The sequence below is a fragment of the Hemitrygon akajei genome, chromosome 13, assembly GCF_048418815.1.
Source record: "Hemitrygon akajei chromosome 13, sHemAka1.3, whole genome shotgun sequence".
In the NCBI taxonomy this organism is placed as follows: Eukaryota; Metazoa; Chordata; class Chondrichthyes; order Myliobatiformes; family Dasyatidae; genus Hemitrygon; species Hemitrygon akajei.
The window spans coordinates 81,255,375-81,271,140 of record NC_133136.1 but is presented as its reverse complement, the minus strand read 5'-3'; the positions used below and the strand labels follow the sequence as shown (position 1 = coordinate 81,271,140).

The following is a 15,766-nucleotide window of genomic DNA, read 5'->3' as shown; positions in this document are numbered from 1 at the left end:
AGAGCAGCACTGCACCATCCTGCCTGACATCCCTACTGTCACAGCTAAACAGATAAAAACAGGAGAAGGAAAAAACTTAAGCTTTTCTTTCCTTTGCTTTCTCTGCGTGAAACCTCAAAGCACTTAAGCCTTAAGATCACCACTCTATGTCCACTCAGACAAAAGCCACTGCGATGATGGCCTTCCTTTAATTTGCTCTTACTAATTAATCTCAAACGTCGATTGGCTGCTGGTCAAAGCTCTATTATGCTACCACAACCCGCTCCTGCCTTTTATCCACGGGCAGCAGACCTGATTGAAGTCCCCTCCTGTTGAAACTTCTGATGTCCAACTGGGGGCTGGTCAAAGCTCTATTTGACAGCAATCCCAAGCTGTCTCATTATATATTCCAAAATCTGAAAAAGTCCAAAGTCCGAAGTATTTCTGGCCCCAGACATTTCAGATAAGGAGTGCACAACCTGTAATACCCACCCTTGCACTTCAACTCATCAGTTCAGTGGGGATGAACGAAGCACACATCTGTTAGTTAACCATTAGATCAGCTGTGTCCACATCAATGTTCTCTCTAAAGTGTGCGCATGCACACATCTTTTGCTACAAGCCTACAAAAGGGAATTTAAACTGCACACAAAAGGTTGTCACGGTCTACCTCAATGGTGTGTTAAGTATATTTTATGATCGTACACAATTACATTTTCCTTTCTGGTTTCTGATGTGGATAGTGCTGACAACATGGAGTTTGCGAGGATCTATCTGCAGATTTTAGAGCTGGCTTACATATACTGTTTTATTGAAGAAATTATTGATTCACTATGCTAAACTCCAAAGAAGCAAAGGGTGTGAAGTGCAATAGAATTGCTAGTTCATTTAAAGTGGAATGGCTTAATGAAACAATAGAAATGACTACACTGAAAGCTCATGAGGTCAGGAATGTGCAGCTATCAGAAATTTTTATGTACACAACAGAAACTGGTGCTACCTGTGTGTATTGCTGGAGAATTTGCAAGTGGAAAGAAGTGGAGTGATATTTGAAAACTTTACTTTTTAAGGCGTCTTTAGCAAACAAATCACATGGACAGAGTGCAAAAGCTCCAGTGAGAAAATCCTTCATTACCCACAACAGGCCTGCTACGCATGTTTTGTGAGAGTGCAGATGAATGAGAGCAGAAGTGATCAGAGGAGATCAAAGTTCTTGTTGACAATGTTTTGCTAGCTGTTAAAACGAATACCTCTATATTTAAAATTCAGTGCACACATATTGTCACTTGGCAAAAAAAAAAATCGCACAGCACAAGATTTTTGTGTACACTATTAGAGGGAACATTGGTCTATATCAAACATTACGACAGCCTTTTCAGTGAAATTGACACCTTACTCTGTAGTCAACCAAAAATACAAAAGAACCCTATCAAAATGATAAACAAGTTTTGAGCCCCTTTCTTTTAATTTTGTACTTCAACTTCCAATGCTTCATGGAAAAAAAATGTTCTGACCTATTCTCCCTCTTTTCCATTCACTCTAAAACCCAAGGTCTCGCACATTCTAATAAAACAAGCCCAAACACAGCTTTGGTGAATACAACTGCAGTTTTTGTTTCTCTCAATCTCCTCCACCTCATGGTATTTGGCAATATTGACAGATTAATAGTCTTTGAATCTGTTTTTCTCTTCAAAAATGCTGATTAATACTCCCCAACTACTAGTTTATCTGTGACCACTAATCAACTCTTTATCCTACTACTTCTTCTCCCAGAACATAATCATTTCTCCAGAAATCCCCAAAATCCAATTTTCTTCCTTGTTTTAAAGATGGCACAAATAGGGTAAACTATTCCAACAGTGGAATTAGCATAACAATGAACACATACATCACAAAATTTCTTCAAAGTTTCATCTGGTGGGCCAAGACTCCTCTTCTATCATGCATCACGTTGTGCATGTCTCTACAGCTCTTTTTAAGCAATGGCTTTCTTCAAATGGCCTATCCTTTGTTACCTCCACTTCCATCCATATACTACCATTTGGTAACATTAACCAAAGGGTAAATTCATGTTCATTTATTTGCTAACTGTACCCAATTTTAGCACTCCACTCTCTGTATTACAATGACACTGCCAGATAACTTGTATAACAAGATATGGATAATCAAAATGACCAAAATCATCAACTCCATCTCAGAATTAGGTTTAATATCATTGACATGTTGTGAAATTTGGTGTTTTGCAGCAGCAGTACAATCCAATACATAAAGATTATAAATTACAATAATAAATAAATAACAACTCAGATCAAAATGCAGCAGATCCTATCCATTGTTGACATTTTTAAAAAATCTTCAGTATTCCAACCATGCTTGAGCTATAATGTGTCTTCAACCTCACCAACATTGAACGAAAAAATAAAGATTTTGTCACTTCAAAGCTGCTTTCATGGACCTTTCATTATCCACTTATTATATACTTAACTATGTTCTACTTAGAGCATTATTATATTCAAAACTCAGTTCCAGCAGTAATTATAGCCATATAAAATGAAAATATTTCAACTTTACAGGCAATAAATGTGTTATACCTATAAACTTACCAGAACTGCTAAAGGAAGTGGTATAAATCCCATTCTTCTTGATACTGTATCACTATAATCTGTATATGCCTGTAAGATAATTTGTTTGTTAAATAGTAGATAAATACTTTAAAAGATATTGTCTTTGTCTGATAAGTGAGCATGCACTCTCTAATCGTTTGGTGCAGCATCCATGGAGTCATTAATTTATTTAGAGACAGAGTCACAGAGTATAGAAACAGGTCATTTGGGCCAACTATCCGTGCCAACCAAATTGCCCATCCAAACTTGTGCTATTTACCTGTCACAAACTAGAGAAAATCTGCAGATGCTGGAAACCCAAGCAACACACACAAAATTATGGAGAAACTCAACAGGCCAAGCAGCATCTATGGAAAAGAGTATAGTTGGTGTTTTGGGCTGAGACCCTTCAGCAGGACTGGAGAAAAAAAGATGAGTAGAGTTAAAAGGTGGGGAGAGGGGAGGGAGAAAGACAAGGTGATAGATGAAACCGGGAGGGGGAGGGGTGAAGTAAAGAGCTGGAAAGTCGATTGGTGGAAGAAATACTGGGCTGGAGAAGTGGGGGGGGGGGGGGTCTGACAGGAGAGGACAGAAAGCCATGGACGAAAGAAAATGGAGGAGCAGGGAGGTGATGGGCAGGCAGAGAAATATAGTGAGAGAGAGCGAAAAGGGCAAGGGGAATGGTGAAAGGGGAGGGCATTGCCAGAAGTTTGAGAAGTTGATGATTCTCTGCAGCTTCCGCCATCTCCAAAGGGATCCCATCACCAAGCACATCTTTCTCTCCCCCTCCCTACTTTCTGCTTGCCACAGAATCGCTCCCTGTGCGACTCCCTTGTCCATTCATCACTTCCCACTGATCTCCCTCCTGGCACTTATCCTTGCAAGTGGAAAAAGTTCTACACCTGCCCCTACACCTCCTCCCTCACTACCATTCAGAGCCCCAAACAGTCCTTCTAGGTGAGGCAACACTTCACCTATGAGTCTGTCCGGTGCTCCCAGTATGGCCTCTTGTATACCCATGAAACCCGATGTAAATTGGGAGACTACTTTGCCTATCTGGGTAGTCTCCAACCTGATGGCATGAACATCGACTTCTCGAGCTTCTGGTAATGCCTCCCCCCCACCCCTTCACTATTCCCTATTCCTTTTCCCTCGCTCCTCTTGTCTCCTTGCCCGCCCATTGCCTCCTTCTGGTGCTCCTCCCCCCTTTTCTTTCTTCCATAGTCTTCTGTCCTTTATCAGAATCCCCCTTTTCCAGCCCTGTATCTCTCACCAATCAACTTCCCAGCTCTTTACTTCACCTTTCCCCCTCTATCACCTTGTGTTTCTCCCTCTTCTCCCCCCACCTTTTAACTCTACTACTCATTTTTTTCCCTCCAGTCCTGCTAAAGGGACTCAGCCTGAAACGTCGACTGTACTCTTTTCCATAGATATTGCCTGTCCCGCTGAGTTCCTCCAGCATTTTGTGTGTGTTGCTATTTACCTGTGCTTCGTCCATATTGTTCTAAACTCTTTCCTATTCAGACACAGGATTTTTGGCCCACTGAGTCCAGAATGCGGATTAAACACCCCCTTACACCAATCCTACATGAATTATATTTTATTTTCTCACCTTCCTCTCAATTCTCTACAGTGGCAAATTACCCAGCTAATCCATATGACTTTGTGATGTGGGAAGAAACCAGAGCACCCATTGGAAATCTACACCATCAGAAGCAGCACTGGAGGTTAGCATTTAACCCAAAATTAATTAACCTGTGAGGCAGCAGCTGCACTAAAGTGTCCATTTTTGAGAAAAAAGTACATTATTTTGTATTGATCCCCCAGAGGATCATTTGAGAATTCCTCACCCCAGACTATAGTAGATTCTGTATTATTACATATACTTCAGATCATGATAGATTTTTGGATGTCAGGAGAAATAAAGGGATAATACAGAATCAGGTAAGAAAGTGGAGATGAAGGCCATAGATATATTAGCCTTAATCTTATTGAAAATTGACACAGCTTTGGGAGCTGTAAATCTAGTCTTATTCTGATTTTGTTTGCTCAGATGAACCAGGAAGAGAATGCTTCTTTGGCCCTAGATGGAACTCCATTGCCACGGAATATATTTTACACAAATTTATTTTGCTTATTATTTTAGTGCTTACCAAAAATTCTCCTTACCAAAATTCAAAATACTGATAGTTACTTCTATACATTTATCAATTCAAATTTGGATTTTCAGTAAATGCTTATTTACATATTTAAACAGCCATACAGAACATGAGCCAAGAGCAACTTTCCACAATTAAATAGAGAATTGCTTCTTTCCTTGCTGTGTTGGAAATATACTGCAGCTTAGAGGCACTTTCAAAATAATCTCCAAATTTGATCACATTAAAACAAACCCTACAATCATTGAATTCTTCTTCTCAGGTTTATTTTTGAAGTGTTTGGAGACCTTTCTACCTTAATATTGTTGCAAAGTAGTTTTCAATTGGCATCAAAAGTTTTATTATTTTCCTTTCCATTACTTAACTAATAAGCCTGATGCATTTCTAAGAATGACACATCAAAACTGCTGGGGTCTTGTCATTTCCTAAAATATCTCCAATGAAGTTGTTCATAAGGGAAGGCTGAAAAAGACAAAATAAATCGATGCTGCTGATTCAACCAGTGATAAATTGAGTATTCTCAATAAACAAGCATGTGTGTATGAAGTAGTTTTTGGATAGACCATCTAAGGCTAATGTTGCATGTAAGTATTCTTTGTGCCTTTGGATGGGATCTGAATCATTATGTAAAACTTGAGTCACATTAGTCTTAACTACTTAATTAAGAGGAAAAGCAAACAGGCTTTTGGTCAACTGCCAACCTGGCTTTTCCTCCCAGCTGAGTCTCTGCAGCACTATAACCAGGCATAAAAGCATATCATTTTATGGCTTATTTAAATCAAAAGGGTCAACTTTTAATAACTTCATATCAGTAACATTTCATAATAATCAAATAACCAATTCAAGAGATGTCAAATATACTATGGGGTTCTGAAAAGATACTGCCAGATAGAAAGAATGATGCTAAGAACCAAGAACAAAGAACAAAAAAAGCACAGTGCAGAGAAGGAAGGGCATGTCACCAACATCTGATCAATGAGAACATAGCCAAAATAGCTTTACATCCCTCTGTGAATTATTTGGAGAACAGAACAAGCAAATGGAAATGTTTTGGAAACTGGCATCTTGTGAAACAGTCAGTCTGGCAACTTGTAAAGCATAAACATCTATTTTGATAATTGATGACCATGTTGCTAAAGTGATTGTGTCAAAAGGAATCTGAAAGAGGCAAAGCAAATTATCTAAGATGTATGCAAAGAAATTATTAAAAAGATGGATTATAAATGACCCAATAATGGTAACTCCAGAGACTAACTACAGAAGAATGTGAGTGTACTGACTCTCAGAGTGCTGGGACAGGGTTTCAGGTTCTTGGATAATTGGAACCTTTTCGTGGACAGGATTAACGTGTATAAGAGGGACGGGTTGCTCCTAAACTGGAGGGGAACCAATATCCTGGCCAAGAGATTCACTAGTTTGGTAGGGGGATGAGAACCAGAGCACCAGATCAGAAAAAGGGGTGGTGGAGAGGATGGTACATGTCAGGGCCAATAAGAAGAGGCAGGAGCAAAGTAATAGATACGATGGAACAGACAGTTTGAAGTATGCTAGAAATATTATGGGTAAAGCTGATGAATTTAGAGCATGGAACTATGTTGTTGTGGTCATTACAGAGATGTGGTTGAGAGAGGGACAGGAATGGGTGCTTAATATCCCAGGGTTGTAATGCTTTAGAAAAGATAGGAGGTAAAAGAGATGAGGGAATTGCACTAATCAGGGACAATATCCCAGTTGCACTCAGAGGGGACTTAAATAGAGAGCTCGTCCACTGAGTCTAAATGGGTAGAACTCAAAAATAGGAAAGGTATAATAGCTCCCTCCAATAGCTACCAGGACATTGAGAAAAAGATATGCCAGTAGATTAAGGAAAGGTGTAAAAAACAATAGGGTTCTGTCATGGGGGACTTTAACTTTACTAATATTAACTGGGACCTTCAGAGTGCAAGAGGATCAGATGGGAAAAATTTGTTAGGTGCATCCAGAAGGGTTTCCTAAATCAATATGTAGATAGTCCAACAACAGGAGGGGCTGTACTGGACCTGATGTTAGTTAATGAGCCTGTGTAGATGACTGACCTTTCAGTGGGTGAATGATAGGGAACAGTAACCACAACTCCTTAAGTTTTAAGACAGCTATAGATAAGAATAAGTACGGACCTTGTGGGAGTATAAGAGCATTAGGCAGGAACTATGAAGTATTAATTGGAAACAACCTTTTTTGGGCAAGTTCACATCTAATATATGGAGCATGTTTAAAGACCAACTACACAGAGTATAGGACAGGTATGTTCCAAAGAGAAGGAAGGAAAGGGTGGTAAGTTAATAGAACCTTAATAGGATGTCAAGGGTAGTGATGAATTTAGTCAAGATGTAAGTAAAGCTTAGGAAGCTAGAATGCTAGCTGGCAGTGCAGGCTCGAAGGGCCGAATGGTCTACTTCTGCACCTATTGTCTATTGTCAAACTAAGTCCTTGAGGATTATAAAGAAGACAGAAAAGAACTGAAGAAGGGTATTAGTAAGGCCAGGAAGCGCCATGAAAGTAGGATTAAAGAGAATCTCAGGGCATTCTATAAATACAGTATATCAAGAGGATAGCTAGGGAGATGGTAGGATGACTCAAGGATAAAAGGGGAACTTCTGCTTGGATGTGGAGGATGTGGGTGAGGTCCTTAATGAGTATTTTACATCAGTATTTACCGATATCTTTGTGTCCTCTCTAGTCACAGGCAAGGTTCCGGAGGACTGACAAGTAGCTAATATTGTTTCATTATTCAAGAAGGGAACAAGGGAAAATCCTGGAAACTACAGACTGGGAGTCACACATCAGTGGTAGGAAAGTTACTTGAGAGAATTTGTACAGATAGGATTTATGAGCATTTGGAAAGTCAAAGCCTAATTGGTGAAAGCCAGTTTGGTTTTACATAGAAACAGAGAAAACGTACAGCACAATACAGGCCCTTATACTAAGCACCATGTACCTACTCAAAAGTCGTATTCGCCTCCACCACCATTGCTGGCAGCCAATTTCACGCAATCACCACTCTCTGAGTAAAAAACTTACCCCTGACATCTCCTCTGTACCTACTGTCCATCACCTTAAACCTGTGTCCTCTTGTGGCAACCATTTCAGCCGTGGGGAAAAAGCCTCTGACTATCCACACGATCAATGCCTCTCATCATCTTATACACCTCTATCAGCTCGCCTCTCATCCTCCTTTGCTCCAAGGAGAAAAGACAGAGTTCACTCAACCTATTCTCATAAGGCATGCTCCCCAATCCAGGCAACATCCTTGTAAATCTCCTCTGCACCCTTTCTATAGTTTTCACATCCTTCCTGTAGTGAGGCGACCAGAACTGAGCACAGTACTCCAAGTGGGGTCTGACCAGGGCCCTATATAGCTGCAACATAACCTCTCGGCTCCTAAATTCAATTCCACAATTGATGAAGGCCAATACACCATACGCTTTCTTAACCACAAGGTCAACCTGCGCAGCTGCTTTGAGTGTCCTATGGACTATGGACTCGGACCCCAAAATATCTCTGATCCTCCACACTGCCAAGAGTCTTACCATTAATACTACATTCTACCATCATATTTGACCTACCAAAATGAACAAATTCACACTTATCTGGGTTGATCTCCATTTGCCACATCTCAGCCCAGTTTTGCATTCTATCAGTGTCCTGCTGTAACCTCTGACAGCCCTCCACACTATGCACAACACCTCCAATCTTTGTGTCATCAGCAAACTTAGTAACCCATCCCTCCACTTCCTCATCCAGGTCATTTATAAAAATCACGAAGAGTAAGGGTCCCAGAACAGATCTCTGAGGCACTCCACTGGTGACTGACCTCCAAGCAGAATATGACCCATCTACAACCACCCTTTGCCTTCTGTGGGCAAGCCAGTTCTGGATCCACAAAGCAATGTCCCCTTGGATCCCATGCCTCCTTGCTTTCTCAATAAGCCTTGCATGGGGTACCCTATCAAATGCCTTGCTGAAATCCATATACACTACATCTACTGCTCTTCCTTCATCAATGTGTTCAGTCACATCCTCAAAAAATTCAATTAGGCTTATAAGGCACGACCTGCCCTTGACAAAGCCATGCCGACTATTCCTAATCGTATTATACCTCTCCAAATGTACATAAATCCTGCCTCTCAGGATCTTCTCCATCAACTTACCAACCACTGAAGTAAGACTCACTGGGCTAAAATTTCCTAGGCTATCTCTACTCCCTTTCTTGAATAAAGGAACAACATCTGCAACCCTCCAATCCTCCGGAACGTCTCTCGTCCCCATTGATGTTGCAAAGATCATTGCCAGAGGCTCAGCAATCTCCACCCTTGCCTCCCACAGTAGCCTGGGGTACATTTCATCCAGTCCCAGCAACTTATCCAATTTGATGCTTTCCAAAAGCTCCAGCACATCCGCTTTCTTAATATCTACATGCTCAAGCTTTTCAGTCTGCTGCAAGTCATCACGACAATCACTAATATCCTTTCCATAGTGAATACTTAAGTATTCATTAAGTACCTCTGCTATTTCCTCCTGTTCCATACACACTTTCCCACTGTCAAACTTCATAGGTCCTATTCTTTCATGTCTTATCCTCTTGCTCTTCATATACTTGTAGAATGCCTTGGGGTCTTCCTTAATTCTGCCTGCCAAGGCCTTCTCATGGCCTCTTCTAGCTCTCCTAATTGCCTTCTTAAGAGCCTTATAATCTAGAGCTCTAACATTATCTAGCTCTCTGAACCTTTTGTAAGCTTTTCTTTTCTTCTTGACTAGACTTATTACAGCCTTTGTACACCATGGTTCCTGTACCCTACCATAACTCCATCTCATTGGAACGTACCTATAGAGAACTCTACACAAATATCCCCTAAATATTTGCCACACGTCTTCCGTACTTTTCCCTGAGAACATCTCTTTCTAATTTAAGCTTCCAATTTCCTGCCTGATAGCCTCGTAATTCCCCTTACTCCAATTAAATGCTTTTCTAACTTGTCTGTTCCTATCCCTCTCCAATGCTATCGTAAAAGAGATAGAATTACAGTCACTGTCTCCAAAGTGCTCTCCCACTGAGAGATCTGACACCTGACCAGGTTCATTTCCCAATACCAAATCAAGTATAGCCTCTCCTCTTGTAGACTTATCTACATACTGTGTCAAGAAACCTTCCTGAACACACCTAACAAACTCCACCCCATCTAAACCCCTTGCTTTGGGGAGATGCCAATCAATATCTGGGAAATTAAAATCTCCCATCACAACAACTCTGTTATTCAGGATCTATTTCCCTATATGTTTCTCGATATCCCTGTTACTATTGGGCAGCCTATAGAAAACACCCAGTAAAGTTATTGACCCCTTCCTGTTCCTAACCTCCACCCAGAGAGAGTCTGTAGACAATTCCTCTATGGCGTCCACCTTTTCTGCAGCCATGACACTATCTCTGATCAACAGTGCCACGCCACGACCTCTTTTGCCTCCCTCCCTGTCCTTTCTGTAACGTCTAAAACCTGGCACTTGAAGTAACCATTCCTGTCCCCAAGCCATCCAAGTCTCTGTAATGGCCACCACAGCATATCTCCAAGTACTGATCCATGCTCTAAGCTCATCTGCTTTGTTCACAACACTCCTTGCGTTAAAAAAGACACATCTCAAACCTTCTGGCTGAGCGTGTCCCTTCTCTATCATAAGCCTATCCTCCCTCTCGCACTTACAAGCTTTCTCTATTTGTGAGCCAACACCCTCTTCCCCAGTCTCTTCAGTTCCGTTCCCACCCCCCAACAATTATAGTTTAAACTCTCCCCATCAGACTTAGCAAACCTCCCTGCCAGGATATTGGTCCCCCAAGATTCAAGTGCAACCCGTTCTTTTTGTACAGGTCACACGTGCCCCAAAAGAGGTCCCAATGATCCAGAAATCTGAATCCCTGTCCCGTGCTCCAATCCCTCAGACACGCATTTATCCTCCACCTCATTCTATTCCTATACTCACTGTCATGTGGCACAGGCAGTAATCCTGAGATTACTACCTTTGTGGTCCTGCTTCTCAACTTCTTTCCTAACTCCCTGCAGTCTTTTTTCAGGACCTCTTCCCTTTTCCTACCTGTGTCATTGGTACTAATATGTACCATGACCTCTGGCTGTTCTCTCTCTATCTGTTGCTTCCCCCAGGTAGACTGTCTCCCCCCCCCCCCCCCAACAGTACTCAAACAGGAGTATTTATTGTCAAGGGGTACTCTCTAGTACCTGACTCTTCCCCTTCCCCCTCCTGTGACCCACTTGTCCATCTCCCATGGCCCCAGTGTGACCACGTGCCTATAACTCCTCTCTATCACCTCCTCACTCTCCCTGACTAGGCTTTGTGCAGGACAAGTTGTGTTTTACTAATTTGATTGAGTTTTTAATGAGGTGATGGGGGTAATTCATGAAGGTAGAGCTGTGGATGTTGGTAAGGCATATGAGAAAGTCACTTATGGGATGCTCATCCAGAAGATTAAGATGCATGGGATCCATGGTGAATAGGCTGTTTGGATTCAGAACCAGCTTGCCCATAGAAGACATAGGGTAGTGATCTAGGGACTTACTCCAGCTAGATGTCTGTGATTAGTGGTGTTCTGCAGGGATCTATAATGCAACGTCTGCTATTTGTGATGTATATAATGACCTGGATGATAAAGTAAATGGGTCGATTAATAAGTTTGCAACCTATACGAAGATCGTTGGTGTTACAGATAGCATAGATGATTGGCAATGAATGCAATGGTATAAGGATCAATTGCAGATATGGGTGAAAAAAGTTTAACCCAGCCAAATGTGAAGTACAGTCGGCCCTCCTTATCTGCGAGTTCCGCATGCACGAATTCAACTAACCACGAATCGCGAAAACCCGAAAGTTCTCTCTCCAGCACTTGTTTGAGCTTTGTTCGCCTTGCGTCTCGTTTGTTACTTTGTTTCTGTGAAAAAATGGCTCCTAAAAGCAATTACGTGCTCAAAGCAATTCCTCAAAGGCTAAGAGGGAGTGTAAAGTGCTATCTCTCGCTGAGAAATTAGAAATATTAGATCTTTTGAAAAGTGGCATGTCGCATCCCGAAATGGGCCGTAAGGTCGGTAAGAACGAATGGAGCATTCGCACAATAAAGCAGAAAGGAGCTGAAATTCATGGGAGTGTTAGTGCTAGGGATTGCTGGCTGGCTATGTAAAGCACTACAGCCTCAAGAACTTAAAGATCACGGGAGAATCGGGATCGGCTGATGCCAAGGCAGCATCAGCATTCCCAGGAGAGCTACGAAGGTTGCGTCTGTACTGAACATGTACAGATTTCTTTTTTCTTGTCATTATTCCCTAAACAGTACAGTATAACAACTGTTTACACATCATTTACATTGTAGTTGGTATTATAAGTAATCTAGAGATGATTTAAAGTATACAGGAGGATGTGCGTAGGTTACCACTGATCGGGATCAAAAAGAAAACCCGGAAGTTCACTCTCCAGCAAATGTTTGTCCTTTTAAATTGTCGCGATTGTTGACCGAATGTAGCCTGACCTATGGTGTTTCACCTCTTTCCGATCATTTTATTATTTCCACTTTATTTTCAATTGTGATCACTTTCCATCAACGGAACAGAAACACTGCAGGCAGTGGGTCCTGTGCTGCCCCGGGTCTAAAAGTCCACCCGGACTGACACAGGTTAAATAAGGGACTTGAGCATCCACGTTTTTTGGTATCCATGAGGGGTCCCGGAACGAATCCCTCGCGGTTAAGGAGGGCCAACTGTATTGCACTGTATCGAAAGAGATAGTGCTCTGTTAAGGGTAAGATCCTTAACAGCATTGATGAGCAGAGGCATCTTGGGGTCCAAGTTCATAGCTCCCTGAAAGAGGCTTCAGATTGATAGATTGGTTAAGAGGGTGTATGACATGCTTGCATTCATTAGTTAAGGCACTGAGTTCAAAAGTTAGGAAGTCATGTTGCAGATCTATAAAACTCTAGTTAGGCGCGTCTGGGGTATAACATACAGTTCTGGTCGCCCCATTTTAGGAAGGATGTTGAGGCTTTGGAGAGGGTGCAGAAAAGTTTTACCAGGACTTTGCTTTGATTAGAGGCACGTACTATACCAACAGGTTGAACAAACTTGGGTTGTTTTCTCTGAAACTGTGGAGGCTGAGGGAAGATCGGATAGAGGTTTAGAAGATTACAAGAGCCATAGACAGAGTAGAGAGACGATATCTTTTTTCCGAGGGTGGTGATGTTTATTAGCAGAGGGCATACATTTAAGGTGAGAGAGAGTAATTTGAAAGGAGATGAGAGGGGCATTTTTCTTCCTTTTTTACAGAGAGTATGGGTGCCTGGAAAGCGTTGCCTGGGGTGAGATGGTAGAGGCAGAAAAAAATGAATGTGAGGAAAATGGAAGAATATGTACATTATGCAGGCATAATTTAATTCATGATTGGTGTGGCAACACATTGTGGGTTGAAGGGCCTATCATGTGCTGTACTGTTCTATGACACAGAGAAGAACTCACCAAGTCAAACCCGGGTCAGGTTCATCTAGAGCAGGTAATATCTAAATACAAGTAGTAAAATTTGGAACTTTTGTAACTGAAGAGTTAATGAGTCTTATTTGAAAATATACAGTAAATCTTTGGGTTGTTTGAATTGCGATTAAAAAATATAATTATTGGGCAAAGTGTATAGTTTTTTTTACCATGTGCTGCATTGAATTGGGAAAACTATAATCTTATAAAAATTAATAGAGAAGGAAGTGCACTTAGATACTTACATTTTTTTGACGGCTGCTAACCAAGTCAAATGCAAGGCTCGCTCTATACTCACTGTATACCTATGCACAGGAAAAAAAGTGCGGACTTTTAGCATTCAGAACCCATTTAGACAACATGATATCAGAACAACCTTGAATGCACTAGATGGACCAGAACATACTGCCATCATCAAGCCAGTCATATTTGCTGATGACCCATGGGTAACATCAACTTATTTTCCCCCAGATCCATGTCTTCTTAGCCAAACATTGATACAGATTGTGAACAACTGGGGCCCCTAGCAATGACTGCTGTGCTAATCACACCAGTCACTGCCTGCCAACATGTTACAGACACATTCATTCCCACTCATTGCTTTCTGCTTTTCTTAACTGGCTCTCAATAAACAGAAATGTACTATCCCAAATTCCTGTTGTGAAGATTTTGCTACAGGACGGAGTGATGCTTTGCAGGCAGCAAATAAAACTACTGATGATTCTCTACATATACCTTTTCAGGACTACAAACACTGTAATCTGCAGCCTGCAGTTTCCCGTTGGGAGGTGCGCTTTTGAACTGTCTATATGACCTGGTGTTTTTGTGGTATCCTGAACTATTTGGCAAACTGAACTCTCGAGAATACAGGTACGGGTGCGGTGGCCAGTGCTGGAACTGACTTGGTGCTGGAGTGAATCTTTGATCCAGACTGAGGCTATGGAGCCTGGACCTGAGAATGCATAACAAACTGATATTTGGTTGATTTAAGCAATAAACCAGATAAAAAAGATTAAAGGCATCGAGGCCAAGGATAGAGGACAAATCAGTGTTCAGCTTATTGCTCCAGGAGGCTTTACTCACCTCAGCACTGAACTGACTCTGCAGCCAGAGCCATCAGCACTTGCCTCAGCACTGAAATTGGGCTCCTGGACCAGTTTCAGTGCTGAACTGGCTACATGACTATGGACTTACTTTTGGGGACTCTGTGATTCATGATCTGTTGGTTGGTTGTTTGCTTTTTTATTATTTGTATGATTTGTTCTTTCTTTTTTGCACATTAGATGTTTGACTACCTTTGTGTTGTGGGGTTTTTTTGTGAATTCTATGGTGTTTCTTTGTTTTGTGGCTGCCTGCATGAAGATGAATCTAAAGATGGTATATGGTATACATACTCTGATAATAAATTAATTTTGAAATTTGGTGTTCTTAATCTTTTTGATCAACCTTCTGTGGTAGGAAAATGGACAGGTTAAAATTTGATGAATGGCAGTGCTAATCAGGGATTATAGTCTAGAAGAACAATGTAGTAATGAGTTCAAAGTCTGAATCTGTGATTGTTGTAAACTAATAGAATATCTGTCTGATTCAGTACTGAAAAAAATACATTGTCTATTGTCAGATGGGGAATCCCAGCACGATGTGGCTAATATTACTACTGGACATCACCTGGAGTGCAGTGATGGAGCTAAAGGACAATTGCATAGCATCTGTCACTTAGGAATGTCAGAAATCTGAAGTAAAGACAGAAAATGTTGGAAAAAATAGCATAGGTGAGAGAAATAATATTCCAAGTCTGAGAAAGGGGAGAAGGAAGAAGAAAACACAAGTGAATGTCTGTGAGACATTTCCCCAAGAGTCAGAAAGTATTTCTGATATGCATTCACTCTGAACCCCAAATGTAAGACAGTGAATTCAAAGATAGTGAGTCTGGCCCATTGCCACAATAACCACTTCAGCCATTCATGGTCCCACCCACGTCTGAATTCATGTGGCTGATCTTTCTGGCTGAAACCATTCTGAAATCAAGCAGCAAAACCCTTTCTGGCATATAGGCCTTCAATGATGTTGTGAATGGGCCAAAAGAAGCCCATGTCACAAAGTATACCTGGAAGCCATTTTTTTTCTATTTTTAAAGCTGTTATGGAATTTCAATCTTTTAGAAACATTAAAATATCATTATAAACAAAATAAAAACATCATTTTAGTACCTGTTTAATAAATGAAAATATGATCACTATAAAGCACCTAGAAATACTTGAAATAATAAAAAATAAACAAAAATAATTGGAAAATTAGAAATCATTCTTCCTTTTAACCATACACTTAAATAGAAAGTGCTCATGGACCCTGCAATTGTTACAAGATCCCCGTAAGACTCCTTGGTTGTAAGACATCAAGCTTCTACTTCAACCCTCCAGGAATGCAGCTGTGAAAGATCACAGGCAGAGCTCAACCAGCAAGAACATTT

At 41.0% G+C, this 15,766-nt stretch overlaps 1 protein-coding gene across 3 annotated transcripts in view; it reads right to left on the bottom strand.

The window, feature by feature from the left end:
* Nucleotides 1-15,766, bottom strand: part of LOC140738002 (transmembrane anterior posterior transformation protein 1-like) — a 106,692-nt gene that overhangs the window by 41,529 nt on the left and 49,397 nt on the right. For all 3 annotated transcript variants that reach the window (XM_073064949.1, XM_073064950.1, XM_073064951.1), the window contains 2 exons: nucleotides 13,542-13,601; nucleotides 2,583-2,651 (listed from right to left, as the gene is read on the bottom strand). In XM_073064949.1, coding sequence (XP_072921050.1) covers nucleotides 2,583-2,651; nucleotides 13,542-13,601 — 129 coding nt within the window. The remainder of the gene's footprint in view (nucleotides 1-2,582; nucleotides 2,652-13,541; nucleotides 13,602-15,766) is intronic.